This window comes from Lotus japonicus, chromosome 1, assembly GCF_012489685.1.
Source record: "Lotus japonicus ecotype B-129 chromosome 1, LjGifu_v1.2".
Classification (NCBI taxonomy): Eukaryota; Viridiplantae; Streptophyta; class Magnoliopsida; order Fabales; family Fabaceae; genus Lotus; species Lotus japonicus.
Genome location: NC_080041.1, coordinates 90,899,267 through 90,923,765, shown reverse-complemented (window position 1 = coordinate 90,923,765; position 24,499 = coordinate 90,899,267). Strand labels below are relative to the sequence as shown.

Below are 24,499 nucleotides of genomic sequence, written 5' to 3'. Positions count from 1 at the left end.
CTATAGGAAATTTATGTTAAAGTGAATTAGAAGGGTTGAAATTGAATAACAGAAAACAAGTATTGACAAGTGGAAGATTGTTTTTGGTGGATGTGACAAGTTTCTTTTAATTAAGCACAAATACGAATGGTGGTGTAAAACTTATTTACACCGTCGGTGCATTGAAATTAATCTCATAATTTATTTGGTATGATTGTTATATATTAAATTCTGGTAGGATGAGTATTCTATTTAAATTTATGAAAAAACAAAATTCAAAATATGGACACTTAGTTTTATTTTATTGTTAACTTAATATCTCATTGTAAAATATTTGGAAAAAAAATAATTTAACATGGTATTTTATAGATATTGTTTTGATACTTTGTTATTTGTTTTTCTTTATATTTTCGTATGAAATTATAATTAAATTAAATTAGAAAAAAAAATAGGAAAAAAAAAGATGTGAGGTACAATTTAATTTATTATATTTTAATTGGATTAAGACATTTGAATCACATCATATTATGTTATAATAAAATATTTTGGAAAAAAAATGGCACCGTGCATAGCACGGGTTACTACCTAGTATTAGACAAGCGATGTAAACATTTTTCTCAAAACTATTCTTCACATGATGCTCATTCTAAGCGACCCATCCAACATGTTATGTGATTGGATAAATAATAATATCTGAAATATATATAACATATAATGAATTAAATTAATAAAAGCTAACACAAAGTACATAATAATGACAATCATATTCATACCATTCCTTGAAAGTCTCAAACCATTCCTTACAAAGAGTGTTATCTCGTCACAATATTGTGACGATGAGATGTAGAGAAATGTGATTGTAGGAAGCCGAATCGCTATTGTACGCATAAAAACTAGTATTTCTTACCCGTGTCTTGTAGGCGGCGGGGCAAATTAATAAATAATGGTGATGTATTGGACCGCTGATTAACGAACAATTCGTTCCTGGCGCTAAAAAGAGTGAAGTGGCACGAAGGTAGAGAAAGGTGTAAACTGCAAATGTACGTGTGAGCGTAACATTTCTCTTCGAGATCAGAGAGAGAGTGAGAGACGAACGAAAATGGCGAAATCCAGCGCTGACGACGCGGAGCTCCGGCGAGCTTGCGAGGCTGCAATCGAAGGCACGAAGCAGAAGATCGTCTTGTCTATTCGAGTTGTCAAGACTATCGGCACCTGGGGAAAAACCTCCAAGCTTGGCCGTCAAATGGCCAAACCTAGGGTTCTCGCTATCTCCAGTACGCACTCGCCATCTCACACTCGTTTCTTTCTAATTCCGCATTTTGCAATAACACATTTTCCATTTCAATGATGCATCTATAAGCGCAATTGAACAGTCATTCTATGAACAAGTGAATGTAGTGATTGTTGTCTCGCTTATTGGGTTTGGCATTTCCTTTTGAGGCAGGCCATAAGGGTTTACTTTGTTGCTCCAGGAGATAACATGTGGTGTTTTTGCATTCTATTACTTCTATGGGTTTTCAAACTTGTAAATTAGGTAGTAGTTTCTATTTCATGTTAATAGTCAGTGTGCAGTCAGAAACACTTTTATTTTCTATTTTTTCTTTTAATTGCAAAAATGTCACCAGAAGCTAAAAAAAAGTTCTATGGTGTTTGCTGTTTCATATACAAATATTTGGAAACAGGAATACAAGTTATACAAGATGACATTTTTGTAATTTAATAGGTGATTGTATGTGGTCATCTCATCAAGTATCACAACTGTAATTATTTGTGAACTTCTTTATTTTTAGCACTGTTGGTGACAACATGCTATTTTGTGTAGCAAAAGCAAAAACTCAACGGACAAAAGCTTTTCTTCGAGTTTTAAAGTATTCCAACGGAGGGGTTCTTGAGGTGATTTCCTTCTTAACCCTCTTCTTGGCCTCCCTGGTATATGCTTGTTTTTGTAGCCTGTTTCAGCTAATGTATTACTGGTCCACTTTCTATTGCACAAAGGAATCAGAGAAGCTGTTGTTTTATCTTGCATGTTGCTTTTATAGTTTTTTGCTTTTCTTAGGAGGGTTGCTGATTATGCTATTCAACTTTTTTCAAGAAAAACTTCTTTTTTCCTGTCAAAGAAAGTTTCATTCCTGCACTGGTTGCCCAAGAAAGGAAAAGTCCTGCATGTAACTGACATATTTTTGTTTTGGTAAAAATTACATTTTTATGAGGCAATCGAACTTACACTCGTTCCATCTTTGTTGCCTCTTTTTTTTTTTTTTTAATTTCTTAATAAATACAGCTTAACCTTGGTGAGTTTGCATCCGGCCTTGCTGCATGGGTTAGCTATGCTCTGTTTGCTTTATCTGTCAAACAATCAGACAACCTACAAACTAGATTATTAAGTGTATACTAACATGCATCCTCAATTAAAAACCAATAACAGGCCAACCACTACTCCAGGTTGAAAGTTAAAAATTATAATTGTGGGGAGAGGGATGATTAGCATCTCTTTTGAAGTTCAAACAGCCAATCTTTAATAGTATATTTTTCCCTTCCTTGCAACTTCTATTCATCTCATTCATATTTCAACACGTGATTTCATTTCCCTAATGTATCACCACTTTTGAGGTATTGTGTATTTATATCTAATTGCTCCCCTCAAATTATAATCATTAGTGAAGTGAAGAAATTATCCACCTTTCCTTTGTTAGCAGAAGAAACAGATATACTGAAGCTGGTCAGTTGTATTAGAGTGAATAGGAAGGTTAGGGATATGAAAATATCGCCTATGTGTACTTGTGTTTGTGCCAGCTGGAATGTCAGCTGGACACACTAGTCTTTTCTGTTATTCTGTTATGTTAGCTGTCAATTCTGTTATGCCAGCTGTCAATTCAGTTAGGAGTAGTTATAGCAGTCAGGTTGTTAGCTTAACTTGCTGAACAAGCTTCTACAATCCTATATAAGGATTCATCTTCTCTGTATCAGTTTAACCAATTCATAATAGAAGTTTTCAGATGCATTTCTTTTTCTCTCTTTCTGTTTTCTCTAACATGGTATCAAGAGCTTAAGATCCATGGCTATGGAGTCTTCACCTTCTTCTCTGCCTACTCCTTCTTCTACGAATTCTCTTTCTCAAGCATTCTCTCACAAATTGAGCATCAAGCTTGATGATTCCAACTTTTACTCATGGAAGCAACAAGTAGAAGGTGTCATCAGATCTCACAAGCTGCAGAAATTCGTTCAAGATCCTCCTCAAATTCCTGTGAAATTCTTGACTGAGGAAGATCGAATCATGGAGAATGTGAATCCTGAGTTTTCAGATTGGGAGCAACAGGATTCATTCCTCTTCACCTGGCTTCTTTCTACACTTTCGCCTTCGATTCTTCCCAATGTGATCCAGTGTGTGCACTCTTGGCAGATCTGGGAAGAGATTCACTCGTTTTTCAATGCCAAATCGCGTGCTCAGTCAACACAATTGAGGAATGAGTTGAAGAACATCACAAAAGGTACCAAAACTGCTTCTGAATTTCTGCAAAGGATCAAAACGATTGTGAATACGCTTGCTTCAATTGGAGAACCTGTGACTTTCCGTGATCATCTGGAAGCTATTTTCGATGGTCTCTCTGAAGAGTACAGTGCTTTGATGACGGTTATCTACAACCAAACAACCTACTACTCGATTTCTGAGGTGGAAGCTATGGTGATTTCGCATGAAGCACGATTTGATAGGATGCGAAAGAAACAACAAGCTGAAACCACTCCTGCAGTGTTCCTTGCACAGGCGCAAAATCCGCCTTCATCTTCTACTGCACCGGCGCCGCCGCCACAAGCTCTGTGGACTCAGCCTACTCCGGCGCCGCCATCGCCAGCGCCGCAACCTCCTGCAACCAGTGTCGCTTCTTCCCAGCCACTCGATGGTACTGTTGCTTCTGGCTATGAGAGTCGCGATGAACAAAATCGCAATTTTGGTGGCTATGGCAGAGGACGCGGGCGCGGGAGAGGACGCAATGTCCAGTGCACATACTGCAACAAATGGGGTCATGACACAGCTTCTTGCTGGTCACGCCCTTCAGGAGTTGCTCCTGGTACTAATCCTCATGGTAATTCTGGACAATCTGGAAATTCTGGTCAATTTGGGAATGTTAGTCCCAATTTAGGGTTTTCTCCAATGCAATTTGGGGGTTTTCCTTCTATGGCTAATTTTGGGATTACACCTTATGCATCCTACAATCCCATGTATCCACAGTATGGTTCTAATGCTAATTCAGGTCCTGGTATGCCTACTTGGCCTCCTTGGTGTGTTCCACCTATCTCTGGCATGCAATTTCCTCAACCAACTGGAATGCATTTTCCTCCAGTTGCTGGAATGCAATTTCCACAAGCTGCTGGTATGCAATTTGCAAGACCTTGGGCTCCTCAGCCAACCACTTTTCCAAGGTCTCCACAACATCCAGCTCCCACTGGTGTTGCTCCTCAGGCCATGTTGACTACTGCTCCTGCATCTTCTACACAATTCACTGCTGCACCTCAAGTGAATTGGTGTCCTGACTCTGGGGCCACACATCATGTGACAAACAATCCTGGCATTTTTGTGGATAATGTGCCTCTAGCAACACAAGATCAACTTCTGGTGGGCAATGGTCAAGGATTACCAATTCAGTCCATAGGTTCAGCCACTCTTCCCTCTCTTTTTAATCCTAAAGCTATTTTAATTCTTAATAAGTTGCTCCTTGTTCCTTCTATTACAAAGAATCTAGTTAGTGTTAGTCGTTTTGCTAAAGATAATAATGTTTACTTCACTTTTCATGCCAATTTTTGTGCTGTTCGTCATCAGGACACCTCTGAACTTCTTCTCACTGGAAGTGTTGGTGATGATGGTCTTTATTACTTTGATGGACCACCCTCACAAGCTGTGTCTCACTCTCCTGTTAAAGCTTCTTTGTTTCAGTCTTCTTTGCATTCTCAGCCACTGGCACAGGCTGGCTTAGCTTCTCAGCCTGTAGGAAACAAAGCATCTTCTGCTATTGATTTGCCTTCTTCATTAGTGAATTCTAGTGTTTCAAGTTCTGCACCTTGTAATAGTAGTAGTAATATTTCCATTTATGAGTTGTGGCATAATAGAATGGGTCATCCCCATCATGATGTTCTCAAGCAAACTTTGTCTTTGTGTAATGTTCCAGTTTCAAGCAATAAAAGTGTGTTTTCTTTTTGTAAAGCTTGTTGCTTGAGCAAAATACATCGCTTGCCTTCTTCTTCTTCAACCACAGTTTACACAAAACCCTTTGAATTGGTGTTTGCTGATTTGTGGGGACCATCTTCTATGGAATCCTCTTGTGGTTTCTTCTATTTTCTAACATGTGTTGATGCATTCACAAGATATACATGGATTTTTCCCTTAAAGAAGAAATCTGATACCTACACTACCTTTGTCAATTTTCACACCATGATTGAATTGCAATTTGGCCACAAGCTTAAGAGTGTCCAAACAGATGGGGGAGGGGAATTTAAACCTTTAACTGGTCATTTTCAGGCCCTAGGAGTTGTCCACAGGGTCACTTGTCCCCATACTCATCATCAAAATGGGAGTGTTGAAAGGAAACATAGGCACATAGTAGAAACAGGTTTAGCTTTGTTATCTCATGCTTCTATGCCCTTGCATTTTTGGGATCATGCTTTCCTCACAGCCACTTATCTCATAAATCGTATGTCTACTACTACTCTACAAGGTGCTAGTCCTTACTTCAAATTGTATGGTAATCATCCTGATTTTAAAAGCCTCAAAATATTTGGTTCAGCTTGTTTTCCATTTCTCAGGCCTTATAATTCCAACAAATTGTCTTTGCACTCAAAAGAGTGTGTGTTCTTGGGTTATTCTTCCAGTCATAAGGGTTACAAATGTCTTGATCAATCTGGTAGAATATATGTTTCCAAGGATGTTCTGTTTCATGAACATAGATTCCCCTATACTACTCTCTTTCCTTCTGAACCTTTTTCACCACCAACCTCTTCAGCAGAGTATTTTCCTCTTTCTACTGTTCCTATCATATCTAGGAGCATGCCTCAGCCCTCTCCAGCTCCAATCTCTACTGAATTGGCTAATCCTGGGCCACTTTCTCCACAATCCGAAGCATCAGACCTGCAGTCACAACCTTCTCCAATTCCTACTGGTTCTGGTTTAGTTTCAACATCTCAGCCAGCTGAGCATGCATCCTCAGAATCAGCACATCAAGAAATGGCTACATCCTCAGGGGTACATGCTGCAAGTTCAGCTTCTACTGTTGCAGTACCTGTGAATGCTCATCCTATGCAAACTAGATCTAAATCAGGCATTATCAAACCAAGACTTAATCCTACTCTATTGTTGACACACATGGAACCAACCACTGTTAAACAAGCTATGAGGGATGACAAATGGTTACAAGCTATGAAGGAAGAGTATAATGCTCTTATGAGCAATGGTACTTGGTCTCTTGTCCCTCTCCCTTCCAACCGAAAAGCAGTGGAATGCAAGTGGATTTATAGAGTCAAGGAGAATCCTGATGGCTCCATCAACAAATACAAAGCCAGATTGGTAGCTAAGGGCTATAGTCAAGTTCAAGGCTTTGACTACTCTGAGACCTTTTCTCCAGTAGTCAAACCAATCACAGTGAGACTCATCTTGTCCCTTGCTATTTCCAGAGGATGGCCATTACAGCAAATAGATGTTAATAATGCTTTTCTAAATGGTGTCTTGGAGGAGGAAGTGTTTATGACTCAACCTCCTGGGTTTGAGCATAAGGACAAGACATTGGTGTGCAAGTTGCACAAGGCTCTCTATGGCCTCAAACAAGCCCCAAGGGCTTGGTTTCATCGGCTTAAAGAAGTGTTGCTTCAGTTTGGGTTCAAAGCTAGTAAATGTGATCCCTCACTTTTCACCTACAACTCTCCTCTTGGCTGCATCTATATGTTGATATATGTTGATGATATAATTCTTACTGGTGATTCTATGGTCCTTATTCAGCAGCTCACTGCCAAGCTTCATTCTATTTTTGCTCTAAAGCAACTAGGACAGCTTGATTATTTTTTGGGTGTTCAAGTCACACACCTGGCCAATGGCAGTCTTCTTCTCAATCAAACAAAATACATCAATGATCTTCTAACAAAGGTGAATATGGCAGATGCTGCACCTATCTCTACACCTATGCAGTTTGGGGCAAAGCTTACCAAGCATGGAGGGACTAGCTTGCATGATCCCACTGAATATAGAAGTGTAGTTGGGGCTCTTCAATATGCAACAATAACTAGACCTGAAATATCTTATGCAGTGAACAAGGTCTGTCAATTTTTGTCTGATCCTCATGAGGAGCATTGGAAGGCAGTAAAGCGAATTTTGAGGTATCTCAAAGGTACTATCACTCATGGAGTGCTCTTGCAGCCTTGTTCAATGACACAGCCTCTTCCTTTGTTGGCTTTTTGTGATGCTGACTGGGGATCAGATCCAGATGATAGAAGGTCTACATCTGGGTCTTGTGTCTTTTTGGGGCCAAATCTTATTTCTTGGACTGCAAAGAAGCAAACACTAGTGGCCAGGTCTAGCACAGAGGCTGAGTATAGAAGCCTTGCTAACACAACAGCAGAATTACTATGGGTGGAATCACTTCTCACAGAGTTGAAGATTGCTTTTACTGTTCCTACTGTCTTATGTGATAATATGAGTACTGTTTTGTTAACTCATAATCCAATTTTACACACAAGGACAAAGCACATGGAAATGGATCTATTTTTTGTCAGGGAAAAAGTGCAAGCCAAGAGCCTAGTTGTTCAGCATGTGCCCTCAGAACATCAAAGAGCTGACATCTTCACAAAGGCCCTATCTCCAACCAGATTTCTACTTATGAGAGACAAACTGAATGTAGTTGACAAACATCTTATGTTGTCACCTACTTCAGTTTGAGGGGGTGTATTAGAGTGAATAGGAAGGTTAGGGATATGAAAATATCGCCTATGTGTACTTGTGTTTGTGCCAGCTGGAATGTCAGCTGGACACACTAGTCTTTTCTGTTATTCTGTTATGTTAGCTGTCAATTCTGTTATGCCAGCTGTCAATTCAGTTAGGAGTAGTTATAGCAGTTAGGTTGTTAGCTTAACTTGCTGAACAAGCTTCTACAATCCTATATAAGGATTCATCTTCTCTGTATCAGTTTAACCAATTCATAATAGAAGTTTTCAGATGCATTTCTTTTTCTCTCTTTCTGTTTTCTCTAACAAGTTGATCTGTATATATTTGTATAGTCCTTGTCCCTTTGAATTTTTCTAGGTTGGATATTTACATACTTTTTGTTCAATTGTCTATTAAATTAGTTTGTCCCCATCTAGATGGGGAAGTCTTTGGTTGTGTATGTTGTATTAAATTTATTTTTCTTGCAGCCTGCTAAGATATACAAGCTGAAGCATCTCTCAAAACTGGAAGTTGTAACAAATGATCCTAGTGGATGTACGTTTACGTTGGTAATGCTCTATTTTTTCTTTCTGTCATAAAAAAACTTTATGTGGTGAAGATAATTGATGTTGAATAATCCATGCAAAGTACTCTGCTGATAATATAGAGTTTTCTAGGGCAGAGGGCTCTTCCGACTCAAATATGATAATTCTATGTTGAGAAAACTCAATGGCATATGATGCTCAAATCAAAAGCTTCCCTTATCTTTAGAATGGAATTTATAGACCTAATGAAGCCACAAATACCCTTATGAGCTATTCCTACTCAGATGAAATAAGATAATCTATAATTCCTAAATAACAATTAATAATTCCAAATAAACCCTAAATAAATAATACAACCATATAGGTTGATCTATACCATTTATGTTCTCAATTTCTGGAGCAGAAGCAAATCAAGATGCAGTCGTTTCCTGTTATAAAGTTTGTTTCTGTAGAAGTTCAAGAGAAAAAGAGAGTTTTCATGAGAGAAATGTGAGAGCTGAATTATTGAAGATTAATCAGTTAGTAACTAACACTAACAGAACATGCATTAGGTGAGAGCTGTATAACACCTTCTGACCAACAGTACCAGAAGCTTAGAGATTACAATCCTGTGTGTGTGTGTGTGTGTGTGTGATAACTGTATGCTCCAACAGTTTGCAAATGTCATCCTTTTTTTATGATGAATGTATATCTTATAGGGATTTGATAATCTTAGAAGCCAGAGTGTGGCTCCTTCACAGTGGACAATGCGCAATATTGATGACAGGTTATACCTTTGAGAGAAATGCATTATTTAAGCACACTGAGTTTGATTGTTTATGGTACCACGTTGAGAGAGTGGACTTTTTCATTGTGTCTATTACTTTCTTATAGGAATCGCCTCCTGCTTTGTATCTTAAATATGTGCAAAGATGTCCTGGGTCGCCTTCCTAAGGTTGTTGGTATGGATGTTGTGGAGATGGCTCTTTGGGCAAAGGTACATGATGGTCTTCTTATCACTTAAACTTAAAGTTGCTTTACAATTAAATTGCTTAGGATACTGTTTTTATGTTTTCTTTGAGTCTTTTCAGTGATATTGTTTTTATGTTTTCTTTGAGTCTTTACTTTGAGTCACAGTGTCCTACTTTTTGGAGGTTTAAAAAAAAAGTGTCATGTCGGAATCGATGGTTCATAGCTCTGAACACATGGCCATGGTGACATGGTCTTCTTTTAGCCACATTAACCCTGATATAATAATAGTGGAGACCAAATCCAATATTTTCTGTAAAACTGGGGACCTTATATGAAGGGCTTTTTAGAAATATAATTAAAATAATTCATGTATCTTCACCTAACATCTTAAGCTTTTGGGATAATTGGTTCATGAGAAAGTCCTTAGTTTCAAGCTGAGCATGTTAAACTCTAATGAATATTTACTTGATGACAAATTTCTGTTAATCACTACAGACTGAATGTTCTCTCGGTTTATTTTTTTCCACCAATGTGAAATAGGAAAATACACCTGCAGTTTCCACTCAAAGTAACCAACAAGATGGTGCTCCTGCTGAATCTTCTGTCACTGAAGCAGAATTGAAAGTCAATGTTGAAAAGGAACTTGTCTCCCAGGCAGAGGAAGAGGACATGGAGGCTCTTTTGGGAACGTAGGTGCTATCATTTTGTCATAAACTGTACTACAAGTTTAAGTATTTGTGATGCATAATTGAATTGATTTCTTCTGCCTGCAGAGGGTTATTTCAATATCACGGAAAGCCTCTCTCTCTCTCTCTCTCTCTCCCCCCCCCCCACCTCAAATAAATTTCTGGCCATATTTTATGATTGATACTGATACAGGGAATTCCCAAATTAGTTGATAATATCATGTTGCCAAACATTACATCGATAATGAAATCATAATACCAATGTGAAGAGTTAAATTGCTGTCGTTTTTGAATGAGCAGTTATATCATGGGTATTGGTGAAGCAGAGGCATTTTCTGAAAGGTTGAAAAGAGAGCTCCAGGCTCTGGAAGCAGCAAATGTGCATGCCATTTTAGAAAGCGAACCTTTGATAGATGAGGTATAACTGTTCTTTGAGTTAATTGCCTTTCTTTTACTAGTATTACTAAGTTTTACTTTAAATGGGCCCCTTGATTCATATTTTCTATTATGGCTTAATTTTCTGCCGTTGTGAATTTAAAATGGTAGACTGAAAATATGTTTTCTAAGCTATGATTGTAATTATTCAAACACCAATACACCTTGGATTCTTGATTTATTTTTTGTCGTGAGGTAAACCAATTTGCTTGGTTCTATTCCCTTCTGGAAGCTTTATCCTTATGCAGATATTGTTGGTTGTAGTTTTATTTCAGTATTTTCACTTTAACCATTAGATCTGTCAGGATGCTAATAACACTATGATCAGGAAATGCTACTTCATTTCATAAATCTTCATGTTTCTCATAATTGGTTATTTGAAATTATTTTAACTGAAGTAGTTCATACTAATTTGTGCTTTGCAGGTGTTGAAAGGGCTTGAAGCAGCTTCAAATTGTGTCGAAGACATGGATGAATGGTTAGGCATGTTCAATGTGAAACTCCGACATATGAGGGAGGATATTGAATCAGTAAGGGCCTGTTCTCTTCAAGTCAGGAGCATATTTTTTATTCACAATTTACTTTGTGTTTGTTATAGTGGTGTTTGTTAGAATACTTGTTTATTCATTTGATTTGATTTCTTAGTTACTTGGCTAAAGCACCGTTTGGCATATTCATTAGTCTAGTAGGTTATTTTTATTTTTTGGTGTCCTATCCCTGTTCTTTTTCTTTACGGCTTTATGTTGTCACTAAAGCAGCAACATAGATTGGTTTGTCAGTCAAAAGGAAAACTAATTGGTTGGGAAGTAAATATCTCACCTTTAAGGATATTTCTTTGGATGAGAAGCTTCTTTTGGGCTAAGATTAGGCATCTGGCTTCTATTTGGTGTAAAACTCACAGTCTTTTGACAAGGATTTCTCTAAAAGATTTAATGAGAAGTTGGGCATTTTCCTTGACTGCTGTGTTCTTTATATTTTTGTTTGTTTTATTTTTCTGTAAGGAGGATATCCTATATCCTATCCTCGTAATGCTTTTATAATAATCTTCTTTTTGGCTTATTGAACTTCTTTATTAAGAAAAAAATAATGTCTTCTCATTTTATCTCAATACTGTTTTGATGTTCAGATTGAAATCCGCAATAATAAGCTGGAAATGCAATCAGTAAATACAAGATCTCTCATTGAAAAGCTTGATAAGCTTCTTGAGCAATTGAGTATCCCTTCTGAGGTATGCCTTCATCATGTGTTCAATTCTTGTAGTTTGAGTTTGTTGAGAGTTATTAGCTTGATACATTTTAATGATGTTTCATTTGGTGTAGTATTCAGCATGTCTGACAGGAGATTCATATGATGAAGAACAAATGATGCAAAATATAGAAGCATGCGAGTGGTTGACCACTGCCTTGCGTGGTCTTGAAGTGCCTAATATAGATCCTACTTATGCAAATATGAGAGCTGTATGTTCTTGTCCTTGCTTTTCTATCTGGTATAGTAAGTTGTTGATAATTTAGGAAACAGAACTGTTCATGGTAGTACATGCTTGTTTACTTTAGTTTCGAAGTTAAATAAAGAAATCTGATTTAAGGTGTAAAAGCTGATTTTATTCATTACTTACTACCATTTTTTATTTGTTTGAGAAGCTGTTTATGTCAGTATTATGAATTTGAGGTCTCACTAAGCAAATAGAGTTGGAAAGTTTCGAATAGGGTTTTCGGTCATAATTTGAGGTCTCACTAAGCAAATAGAGTTTGGTAGTGCATGCTTGTTTACATTAGTTTCGAAGTTAAATAAAGAAATCTGATTTAAGGTGAAAAAGCTGATTTTATTCATTACTTACTACCATTTTTTATTTGTTTGAGACGCTGTTTATGTCAGTATTATGAATTTGAGGTCTCACTAAGCAAATAGAGTTGGAAAGTGTCGAATAGGGTTTTCGGTAGTGCTAGAGGAAGAGAGATCATATATGATGAATAATCTAAAAATGTTTTTTTGATGTGATGGATGTGACACAAAATATAAAGCACTAACCATTTTTATCCTAATACTAAACTCATAATGCCTGATTAAATTAGAGAAAAGGCATGAAATATAGGGGTTTGTTGGCTTGAGAATACATTTCCTGTTTTCACTAATAATTACATTATGCCATGTTGTTTTCCTTTTGTTTCCGTTTTTAAAATTGTTTCCACTGTTTTTAATATAAATCTTGTTGAGATATATGATGTATGGTGTAGTTTGTTGAGCTAATTCTTCTAGGACTATATTTTATTATGTTATAATTCCTTGCTATCTTATTGTTATAATTTGTTAGTTTGTTTCCTTATTTAGTTTGACTAGGACTAGGAAGTCTTGTATATAAATATTGTACTTCTGAATCATGTTAACATCAATCAATTATTAATCATTATTCTGAATTCTTCCATTGTCAAGATGGTATGGGAGTGGTATCATCTTCCATGACCTTTATGATTACTATTCCACTGTTGAGTTCCCTAAAGTTCTGAACTATACTAATGTTATTATCTCCCTCAAAGAGGCTGAGATAGGGATTTTAGAGAGAATCTAAACTCTGGTGAATTGGTATTTTATTGCATGAATGAATTATTACATCATGTAGTAGGATTTATAGTCTAACAGAATAAATGCCTAAGCTCATTGTGAGCTGTCACAGAACCACCTGACAGCTATACAAGAGTTAGCTCTAACTAACTCACTGACCCGTATGTTACAACAGAGTATCAACCTAGTGCTCCAATACCCCCCCCCCCCCAAGCTCAACTTGGGATTGCTGTGGAGGCAGCATGTACATTGAGCTTGGTTCTGAACCAAATAAACTTAGTAGACGTGAGGGGCTTAGTTAGAGCATCAGCAAGATGAAGATCAGAAAGCAAATGCTGAACCAAAAGCCATTTGCTGATGACTCGTTCACGAACAAAAAACAGGTCTAGAGTGCAAAGACCAGATTGTGAGCTAAGGAAATGGTATTGAGATTATCGCAGTATAAGGTAGGAGTAGCAGTGAGAACTTTAAGCTCTTGAAGAAGAGTTGAACCCACAGAACATCCGCTGTTAACTGAGCTAAACTACAGGACTTGGCGTCCGTACTGCTGCGAGCAATGACAGGCTGCTTGCGAGACCACCACAGGAAATCAAATTAGGGCCAAGAAACAAGCAAGACTCTGAAGTAGAGCGACGATCATCAATGTCAGTTGTCCAGTCTGCATCAGAAAAACCACAAAGTTGTAGAGAAGAAGCAGAAGCTTTGCGAAACAAGAGACCATGAGACATTGTCCCCTTCAAGTAACGTAGGATTCTTTTCACTGCAGTCCAATGTTTGTCTAACGGATGAGACATGAATTGACAAACTATGTTGACTGAGTATTGCTCCACTCAGGTCTGGTGATAGTGAGATACTGAAGAGCACTCACAATGGATCGGTACAAGGATGGATTATCAACAGGAACACCAAAATGCTCCCCCCCCCCATGTTTCGGTGTTTTCTTTTGTTGCTGTTGTTCCAGCCTTGTTTACTTTTGGACGTGTTGTTGGTTTTGCACCTTAGGTCACTCTGTACTTTTGTTCACTGAGTCAGCTGACACGTGAAAATTTCAGAGAATCAGTTTTAATTTTCAAAAATCTTAGCTAGATAAAGTATGGAAGTTGAGTACCAGGCAATAGCTTTCACAACTTGTGAGCTCCTATGGTTGAAGCATTTAATTCATCAGCTGCAGTTCTGTGATGTTGGTCTTATGGAGCTGATGTGCGATAACTGGTCAACTTTGCATCTGTCCTCCAATGCAGTCTTTCACGAGAGAACCAAGCTTATAGAAATTGATTGTCATTTTATTAAATAGAAACCTTTTGTTTACTCCAAGGATCAACTTGCTGATATCTTCACTAGACCCTTAAGAGGTCCAAGGACAATGATATCTTGCACCAAACTGATATCTTGCACCAAACTGCTTTTTTCTTCTTCTTTGTTTCTGTGTTTTCTTTTGGTTGTTTTTGTTTCAGCCTTGTTTGTTTTGGGGCGTATTGTTGTTGGTTTTTCTCCCTAGTTCATTGTCTACTTTTGTTTACTGAATCAGATGACCCCAACAATCCCAGAGAATCAGCGTTTATTTGCAAAAATCTTAGCTAGATCAAATATGGAAGATGAGTTCCGAGAAATGGCTTTCACAACTTGTGAGCTCCTACGGTTGAAGCTTTTAATTCATGAGTTGTGGTTCTGTGATGTTGGTCTTATAGAGCTAATGTGATAACCAATCAGCTTTGCAAGCATATAGAAGTTAAGGGTTTTCATACATCCACACTTTACTTTCTCTTCCATCTCATTTCCACCAACTCTATCTTCCTATCTCTCTCTTCTTTTCATGTCACACCACCTATTAAATCACTCATTTCTCTCTCTTCGCTTCCTATATCTCCAGGCGTGGGTGGATTTGGGATGTGAAGGTAATATTTTCCAGAAGTTAATTGTCATTTTATCAGACAGAAAGTTCTTTCTGGCATTGTCAAAACACCTATTTACTCCAAGGATCAATTTGCTTATATGTTCACTAAGTCCTTAATGGGTCCCAGCATAACATACATATGTTCCAAGCTGGATGTATATGATCTATATGCCCTTTAGTTTTAGAGGAAGTGTGGAGATAATTATATTAGGATTAGATTTTATTTTGTTAATATTCCTTGTTATCTTGTTATAGTTTTTTAGTTTTGTTTCCTTATTTAGTTTGACCAGGACTTGGAAACCTTGCATAAACTTTTTTACTTAAGAATAGTGTGAGCATCAATAAATTATTCTGAGTACTTCCAATTTCATGAAACCTTTATAAATAATAATCAAAGTGAAAACAAGGTGACATTTCCGTAATTGTTTATGAAAATAGGAAATAAAAACATAAAACATTTTATGAAACCAAACTGACCCTTAGGAAATATGAAAACTAACCCTAAGAGATAATACTCTAAATAGTTCTGTAAGAGATACAATGATAATATTATGAAATATTTTTCATGTTCTAAACGGAAACATGCATAGGACCAAAGTCATCTGTTTTAATGGTGATTTTTGCTACTTCTACAGGTTAAAGAGAAGCGAGGCGAGCTTCAAATAATAAAATCTACTTTTGTCAGGAGGGCTACTGAATTCTTGAGGAATTACTTTGCTACTTTTGTTGATTTCATGATAAATGATAAAAATTACTTTTCTCAGGTATTTTCTGCATTAGATCTTTATGAACGTGAAAGATTTTAAAATCTCAGATTATTTCATTTTCACTTTGGCTGCTTACTCCAAACAGCGGGGACAGTTGAAAAGGCCAGACCATGCTGACCTGCGGTTCAAGTGCAGGACATATGCACGTCTTCTGCAACATTTAAAGGTTTAATTATGGATGAACTGCAACTTCTGCTCAAGTTTTATTTTGCATACCTAGATTTGTTAAGTTCATTTGTTTTTCTATTCTCCCTAACTTACAGATTCTTGATAAGAATTGCTTGGGCCCACTGAGAAAATCTTATTGCAGTTCTCTAAACTTGCTTCTTCGCAAGGAGGTTTGAGATTACAAACTACTCATCCCATTTTGATGTTTTTTTTTAATTTTTTTTGGGCCATTTGATGGTAAAATTCTTTCTCTGACGTGCACTTCAGCTTTTTATGAACTGAGAAGTGGCCATTATGCACGTGGAAATATATTTCATTAGAGTGCTTTCCTGTATAGAATCAATTCACTGAATAAAATCTTTCAATAGCAAGGAGGCTTATAAAATGTCTTAACAGAATAAAAATCCCAATGTAATAACAGAATTTATTATAGAGATAATGATACAACTCTTGTGTTCAAGAGCCAGCCTCTCCTAATTCTAGAATTCGAGAGTCCAGTACCTCTCCATAAAACACACAACTTCTGAATAACTCCTAACAGAAGATACAACTCCTATTGATAACCTACCTCTGATCAGTTATAATTCAAACTTACTGCATAGCTGATAAATTTAAATTTAAATAAATAATCCAAATTCCAAACTGAACCAACTACTAATTTCTCATAACTGATCCAATTACTAACTGACCACAACTGCTACAGCAGTTAGGCGCCCTTCCTGCCTGAACTCCCTTGGCTGTGCGGCTGTTTCAGTGGCAGCAGTGGCTGTCGCACCACTTGTGGTGGTGGCTAGCCGTGTTTTCTTCCTTTTTCGGCGGTAGACATGAACCAGTGGAGGTTTCTCCCTATCATGGTGCCACGATGTTTTATCTCAGGCACATCTTAAAAAACGGTGAAGAAATAGAGGTAAATAAAACGTTTGAAGTGGGGTGGATAAAATGGAGGTGTGCTTCAGATGTTTTTTATCATAAAGTATCACTCAAACTTAAGGGAAAGTTTTAGTGCAAAAGTTATAAGATTGTGTGTGTGAGCGCGTGGAGGGCCTTCTTGACTTCTTGTAGTAAGTTTTATGTGATTGGACAGACAAGAGATAGAGAATCGGCGAGGGTTGTTGATCAGGGATGGTGCGGTAGTGCATTGGTTGACAGTGAACAGCCATGGACAATGATGACTTGGTGGCTGTAATTGCAGTGAGAGCACAAAGTGGTTGTAATGAAGACAACAAAGGCAGCCACAGAGGCTGCTAAAGTTTAGATGTAATGAAAATGACTTTTGTGGAGTATAGAGGCTGAAATGAACACAGGCTAAGATTTGCAAAAGCCAAGTCTCACAACAATATATAAGTCAACTGAATATATACTTTCCTAAAATAAAACCTAATTTCATGAACGAATATTTTACCCTACTAATTGAACATAAATAAAAATACAAATAATATGGGACTTAATAATGGAATCCTAAGATGTGTGACACGAAAACCTAGATATGAATAGGAATGGTTATATAAGAGATAAAGTTATGGTAGCACCTATTATGGAAAATACACTAGATTAGGTAGTTTTAGGCAGTGTAGAGAAGATGTATAGAAGCCCTAGTAAGCAAAGTAGATCCGGTGGAGAGTAGTCCAATAGAGGTTGAGGGATACTTAGAAAAGTATATGCCTAATCATTGGGAAGGACTAATATTTAAATTATTTTTCTTTAGATATGATATGTGATGATCCATGTCACTAACCCTGCTTAACGTGAAAAGGCTTTGGTTATTATTGTTTTTATTAAGTTCTATGTAATATATTCTGGTTTGTTTTAGCTTTGGTAGAACAGTGTGCTTAAGAGTCTAAAGTTTGACAAATCCATTCACAGGCTCGTCAGTTTGCCAATGAACTTCGTGCTAGTACTAAAGCTTCTAGAAATACAAATATTTGGCTTGAAGGTTCCTCCGGTTCTAGTCAGAATGTTAATTCTGCTGACACTGCTGTAGTTTCTGAATCATATGCAAAAATGCTAACAATTTTTATTCCACTTCTGGTGGATGAGGTGAAAGTTCTTGATATCACTTCTTCTGTCTTGTTCATCTTTAATATTTCAATTGTAACTATTCTGCATTTATATTTCAGAGCTCTTTTTGTGCACACTTTATGTGCTTTGAAGTTCCTACACTTGATGCTAACAAATCTGGATACAAGGATGATGCTAACGATGATGATTTGGGAATAGAGGACATTGATGAGAATGACAGTAAATCTGGTATATGTGCCTCACTATCAATAAACACCCTTTCTGTAAAAGTTTATATTTAATCATTATGGTTTGGTTTTCCTTTCTTGTGATCAGTTGTTCCATAGTTTGACCGTTTCTTCATTTTCGCAGGTAAAAACTCTGCGGAACTTGCAGCTTTAAATGAATCACTTCAGGATTTGCTCGATGGAATTCAAGTATGCATAGAATAAACTCTACATCTCTTTTACAGTGAAGTTGGGATTCTGGTATTTGTGAGATGAAAGGATCTAGACCCTCTCTTGTTATATATAATATCTCAAAAGGTCCTACTACTGCCCAGAGCAAGAGCTCCTATAGAGAATCATAGCTCTCTATTCATTCTAACGAACCCCCTATAAGGATGCATCCCTCACCTCATTCCATCACTAATTCTTCCCTCCCTTTTCTCTCACTGCCAGCTCACCTTTCTTAGCACCTCTCCTAGAGTAGACTCTCCAATTCTTAGGCCCATAAGACAATTGCTGAATCCAATCTCCCTTCTCTGCCCTTAACTCATTTGGGGTCCTAACAAAAGTCCCTTGGAGGAGAAATCTCCTAGTTTTGTCAAAATACAGATACACCAATTTTCCCTTTTGTATCCTCTCGCTCTGTTCTTTCTCCCTAGTTATTCTGTTTCCTCTTCCTATTTTCTCTGGAATCTAACAATAGGTTAAAATATTTTAGTGCTATAAAGCTGCTTTATAATTTCTATGATTTCAGGAAGACTTTTATGCTGTTGTGGATTGGGCATTCAACCTTGATCCTTTATGCTGTATATCAATGCATGGAACAACAGAACGCTATCTCTCCGGTCAGAAAAATGATGCAGCAGGATTTGTACGCCTTTTGCTTGGTGACTTGGAGTCTCGAATATCTATGCAATTCAGCCGTGTATGTGACTAGCTTCATAAAGACCGCAAAATGCATTTAGAAGATAGAGGTGCTAACTCAATTCATCTATTTGGAAATATTTTTCAGTATGTTGATGAAGCTTGCCATCAGATTGAAAGAAGTGAGCGCAATGTTCGCCAAACTGGTGTGCTACCGTACATTCCCAGGTGAAATGGATCCTTGCAGTCTTCTTTTCCAGTTTTCCCTTTTTCTCCAAAGAAATTGTTTTTCCCCAGGCCCAGAATGATAGTACAGTTGTCCACTCTTTTTAGCCTGTTATACAGAGTTTAGAATATAGAAAGACCTAGAATATCATCACGACTAAATATTGTGAAAGGTTCTGTTTTTTGTGAACCACATTATGGTCAGATAAGGTCACTTTTGGTTAATCTGAAATCTAAATTACATGATGTTCATACAAGCCTGTGGAAAATTGTGTTTCAACTTTCAAGTCAAGTTTCAGAAAAAAATTTATTTATTTTTCTAAGTCAATATTTAGATAGAATCAGAGATATCTCAAAGAAAGTTGCTGATCTTTCTGGAAATATACTGACATGGCAAGCAAACTAATGATAAGGAATGACTGCTTTATGATGTCATCAAATTGCCCTAATTGCTTGCTTATGTGCATGTGAGCAATGCACTTAAGTTGTCGGCCTTGTATACTAGATGTGAGCATGCAGTAATGTGTGGATAATAAAGAGGTGGAGAGGATAAGTGGCAGAGATATGGATGGAGAAAATTGGATATATTACTAAGTAACTAGCAAGCATTTCATTCAATTATAGGTACTTTTGTTAAATATAAAATATATATATATATATATATCGTGTTTAAAGTTTTAATTTTGAAAATTAATCTAAGTGATAGAAAATTAATTTAATGATCATTTATAAATATCTATTTGGTATGATGTTGATTGATTGAAGAAATTAAAGTATTGATTAAGGAAATTAATTATATCCTTTGGTTGAATGATTATTTAAAAGGTAGTAAATATTAATTTGGTTTTGATTTAATATGGAAGCTCAAGATATGTATTATAGTACAAGACACATTGATTTGTGAGACAGGAGATACAGTATGGCATTGTTTCATAAAATTCAAGAATGACTAAAATTTAACATATAGAGGTGAATATTTCTTTGATATAATGTTAAGTGAAAAAAAAACCATTTAATTGTGTATGTTTATAAGCCTATATACTTTTGGTTTATTCAGAAAACGTGAGAATAAAGTCATTGTTTGAAAACTGCCTCCCAGTTCTAATTGTCTGTGTGTATGTTGCAGCAATGAGCAGTTATGCCGGTTGCAAATCTAATTGTGTGTGTGTGTGTACTTTCCGGTCTGTATTTAGTAACTCAAGTCTGTCTTCATATTTGGTGTTAAGTAATGCTTTTTTTTTTGCTTTCTTATAGATTTGCAACCCTTGCAACACGGATGGAACAGTACATCACAGGACAATCAAGGGATTTGGTTGATCAAGCATACACAAAATTTGTTAGTAATTCCTTTTAAGCGTCTTGTTTTGTGATATCTCCCAGACAACTTAGGGGGGAAATATAGTTAATATCTCTCAGGAACTTGCTTTCCTATTTCGATGAGACTAAAATAAATCTAGTTAATTACCCTACCACTCTTGAATTTTTTTTCCCTATCCATTTTTCCTTCTTATTTGGGGTTGTGGGAGAAGAAAGTTAGTTAAGTTGTGGTCTTTTTCATGCATATGCATTTGGTTAGAAGGAATTGTAAGAGTTTTCAGCCTATGGTGTCTATCCAGTTCCTTGTTTCCTGATATGCTATTGTATCTTTGTAGGTTTGCATTTAATTTTTAGGAGTGCTCTTTATTTCTTTTGGTGTTGGGTGATTTCCTATTTGTTCTGTTTTGCATTCTTCTTTTCTCTTATGTACATTTGGTACAAGGAATGTAATGCCATTGAATAAATAAGAACAGAAATTAGTCAATTGGAATAGAAACCTGTTCAGATTCCATAGTTTGGTACAGTTAGAAATAAAACTGCATGGAAAGTGATTCTGCAATTTGATGCATGAAATACAATATGTAACAGGACTGAATTGATTCAAATGACATAAGTAACTGTAGTGAAAAAAATGAGAAGTTTGACCTTTTTATTCAATATATTAGTATTAAATGAATTCTCATTTTTTTTTGTGTGTTATTAATTTCTTTCTAAAGAACAGAGAAAAGACTTTTCATCCATCAATAAAGTTTCACTGAACTTCTTTATAATTTGTGTGTGCATATCTATATTGCCTATTCCCTGGCTTTACAACCAGTAATTTTGTGCTGTATCATTTCTATATTATTGATGCATCCTTAATGAATGAGAAATTGATAGTCTTAACCCTTAAGTCATATCCACTATGTTGATAGACACTGCAGATGATTTCAATTGATTACTGCCTACTTACTCTCTTGTCTGCTGTCCAAGTATTCAATTTTCTTTTTTCTTTTGTTTTCTTGTCATGTTTCAACAATGTGTAACCAAAATTGGCATGTTGTTTGCTGGTGGGATTGTTGCTTGACAGGTTAGCATAATGTTTGTAACTCTGGAAAAACTTTCACAAACAGATCCAAAGTATGCAGATATTTTTCTCATAGAGAACTATGCTGCTTTTCAGAATAGGTTGGTTTCCATTCCCCTTCAAAGGGGAAGCTCAAGGCTGTTTCAACTCTTTCCTGTTTGTCAACTTGAATCTTTATAAGGAGTTAAAAGCTGGTTTTCTCTTGTTACTTTGTTTTGCTCAGTTTGTATGACCTTGCCAACGTGGTGCCCACTTTGGCCAAGTTTTATCATCAGGCTAGTGAAGCCTATGAGCAAGCTTGTACACGCCACATCAGCATGATTATCTACTATGTGAGTATTCCGTTCTCTATTTTCTGACTTTTTGTTGACCATACTTGAATTTATAGCCTGTAGGACATAACTCATTATCCCTTTTCTTCCTTGTAAAGCAATTTGAACGCCTCTTCCAGTTTGCTCGAAGGATTGAGGACTTGATTCTCAATAACCTTCAACCTGAAGAGGTTTGTTATGTACAATTCTGTTTGATAATCTTTCATAGATCCTGCCATCTTGAATTTTTTCAATTAACAATTATTTGCAATGTTTCTCGTACATTGATAGAAGTAATCATTGTAGAACAAGTCTAAAAATCCTTTATGGGCACCATGTGTAAAGTATGTGTTAGAATATAATATAAAATCATTCATATGTCATTTACCCAAAAGCTAATTGGTTTATGACATGGTATGAGACTCTCTATGACCAAGTGGTCTAGAGTTCGATGCTTGTCACCCTCAACTACTCTAATAAAAAAAGTTGAATTTCAGCATAAGGCGGGTGGGTCTGTGCATTGTCCATGCTTCAAGCCCAAAAAGAGCTCTTGCGTGAGGTGGCGTGTTAGAATATGATATAGTAATATACAACCATTGATGTGTCATTTACTCAAAACCTAAGCTTTTGGGATAATTGGTTCATGACAGTATGGAAAGTTGAAGGTCTAATAGTTTATTACACTAATTTCCGAGGTTCCCCTCCCAGTATATGCAATGAAAAGCAGACTAAATTTATCAAAATGTATCGAATTGTCTTGAGGTATTCATTTTGATTAAAGTCAGTCTATATGGGCTACTCATTTTTGTATATTTACCTTTTTTATCGTGTGTGAATAGATAGCCAAAATTAACATTTTTATCTGGATATTTACATTCTACCCTCACTAGTGTTCTATGTCCATTTCAGGTCCCTTTCCAGATTGGGCTGTCAAAAGTTGATCTTCGGAAGATGCTAAAATCTAGTTTATCTGGGGTAAGGTGGTGCCTATCTTTTTTTATAACCCTTTGGCAAGCGGCTTACTTTGTGAATTATGTCTTTACTTTCCTGTAAAGGTGGACAAGTCTATTGGTGCAATGTATAAGAAATTGCAGAAGAACTTGACTTCAGAGGAATTGCTGCCTTCCTTATGGGATAAATGCAAGGTACGTGAACTTAATTCCAATTGACTAACACAAAATAAGAATGAACCGAAAATCATATGGTAAACGTTTCCAAGGCCAAATTGCAAAGGTCATGTGATTGCTTTGGTAGTATCACCACGTGCATTACTGATGCAATTCTACAAACTTAGAAGATGCATGTAATAAATGAACCCTTCTGTGTTGGACTCTTAGACTTTTAAGTGCTTCAAGTCCCCGACATACTTAGGACTGACAAATTACTTTAGGTCCATAGGATCATAATAATGGTGGATTTATAATTAAAACTAAATGATAAATGAAAATACAAACTGGACATGCCTAGAATTTCTCCTAGAACAAAGTAACTTGCATGCAACAATTTCTGATTGTCATTTCCCCAAAACTATGGCAGAAGGATTTTCTGGATAAGTACGATAGTTTTGCCCAACTTGTCGCCAAGATTTACCCTGCCGAGTCAATTCCTTCTGTAGGAGAGTTGAGAGATCTTTTAGCTTCCATGTAAAGGTTCATGCTGTATATATTTGCTTCCAATCTTTTATACCTATTCATTCTTTTTACGACGATGTAATTTGATTTACTTAATGAAGTGCACTTCAGTGATTTTAATTACTTGAAACAAGCACCTGAATACATCAGCCAGACTATGAGATCAATAATATCTCGTGGGAGTTTCATGCTTTGATTACGTTTCGATAGTCATTTTTTGGTGTTTTGATACTGTGATACATTGAAAGGGAAACACCTCTCCAAATTGAGAGTTATAATAGAGCACCAGATCATATACTACCCCATTTACTTGCAAATTTTGTAGCATATTATTGATACATTTTACTAAATCTTTTTATTCACGTAAATTATGTTTTAAAACTATGACAGAAGGATTTTCTGGATAAGTACGATACTTTTGCCCAACTTGTCGCCAAGATATACCCGGCTGAGTCAATTCTTTCTGTAGGAGAGTTGAGAAATCATTTAGCTTCTATGTAAAGGTTTATGCTGTATATACTTGCTTTCAATTTTTCTTACCTGTTCATCCTTTTTACAACGATGTAATTTGATTTACTTAATGAAGTGGAGACTTCAGTGATTTTAGTTACTCGATACAAGCAGTTTAATGCATCGTCCAGGCAATGAGATGAATAAAAATCTCGTGTAAGTTTCATGTTTTGATTAGGTTTCGATAGTCGTTTTTTGGTGTTTTGGTTACTGTGAGACTTTGAAAGTGGAAGTTGAGGAACACCTCTCCAAATGGAAAACTACAATAGATACCTTATCAAATACTACTAGCTCTCCTTGTGTACACTTAGAGAGGGAAAAGAAAAAAACTTCTCTACCTATCCACTTAGAATTTTATGAGAGACGTTGAAAGTGGAAGTTGTGGAACACCTCTCCAAATGGAAAATTACAATAGATACCTTATCAATAATTGGTGTTTTTCTAAATGCCTTTGTAAAAAGTAGAA

The 24,499-nt window shown here is 36.5% G+C and overlaps 1 protein-coding gene across 3 annotated transcripts; it reads left to right on the top strand.

The window, feature by feature from the left end:
• The first annotated feature begins 766 nt into the window (after positions 1–766).
• On the top strand, positions 767–24,210 carry LOC130727701 (exocyst complex component SEC3A-like). 3 transcript variants are annotated; one of them, XM_057578914.1, is made up of 26 exons: positions 767–1,253; positions 1,802–1,872; positions 8,368–8,448; positions 9,123–9,190; positions 9,298–9,400; positions 9,916–10,064; positions 10,362–10,479; positions 10,922–11,026; positions 11,623–11,724; positions 11,816–11,953; positions 15,585–15,713; positions 15,802–15,882; positions 15,980–16,054; positions 17,748–17,921; positions 18,002–18,131; positions 18,255–18,319; positions 18,864–19,034; positions 19,122–19,201; positions 20,453–20,534; positions 21,585–21,682; positions 21,805–21,913; positions 22,012–22,083; positions 22,802–22,867; positions 22,948–23,037; positions 23,429–23,541; positions 23,914–24,133. In XM_057578914.1, the coding sequence occupies exons 1-25, from the start codon at positions 1,079–1,081 to the stop codon at positions 23,537–23,539; spliced, it is 2,643 nt and encodes an 880-aa protein (XP_057434897.1). In that variant the 5' UTR covers positions 767–1,078; the 3' UTR covers positions 23,540–23,541; positions 23,914–24,133. The 3 variants fall into 3 exon arrangements, with proteins under 3 accessions (XP_057434897.1, XP_057434896.1, XP_057434895.1); XM_057578913.1 differs by lacking the exon at positions 23,429–23,541 and having other exon boundaries at positions 23,914–24,210; XM_057578912.1 differs by lacking the exon at positions 23,914–24,133 and having other exon boundaries at positions 23,429–23,714.
• The last annotated feature ends 289 nt before the right edge of the window (positions 24,211–24,499 follow it).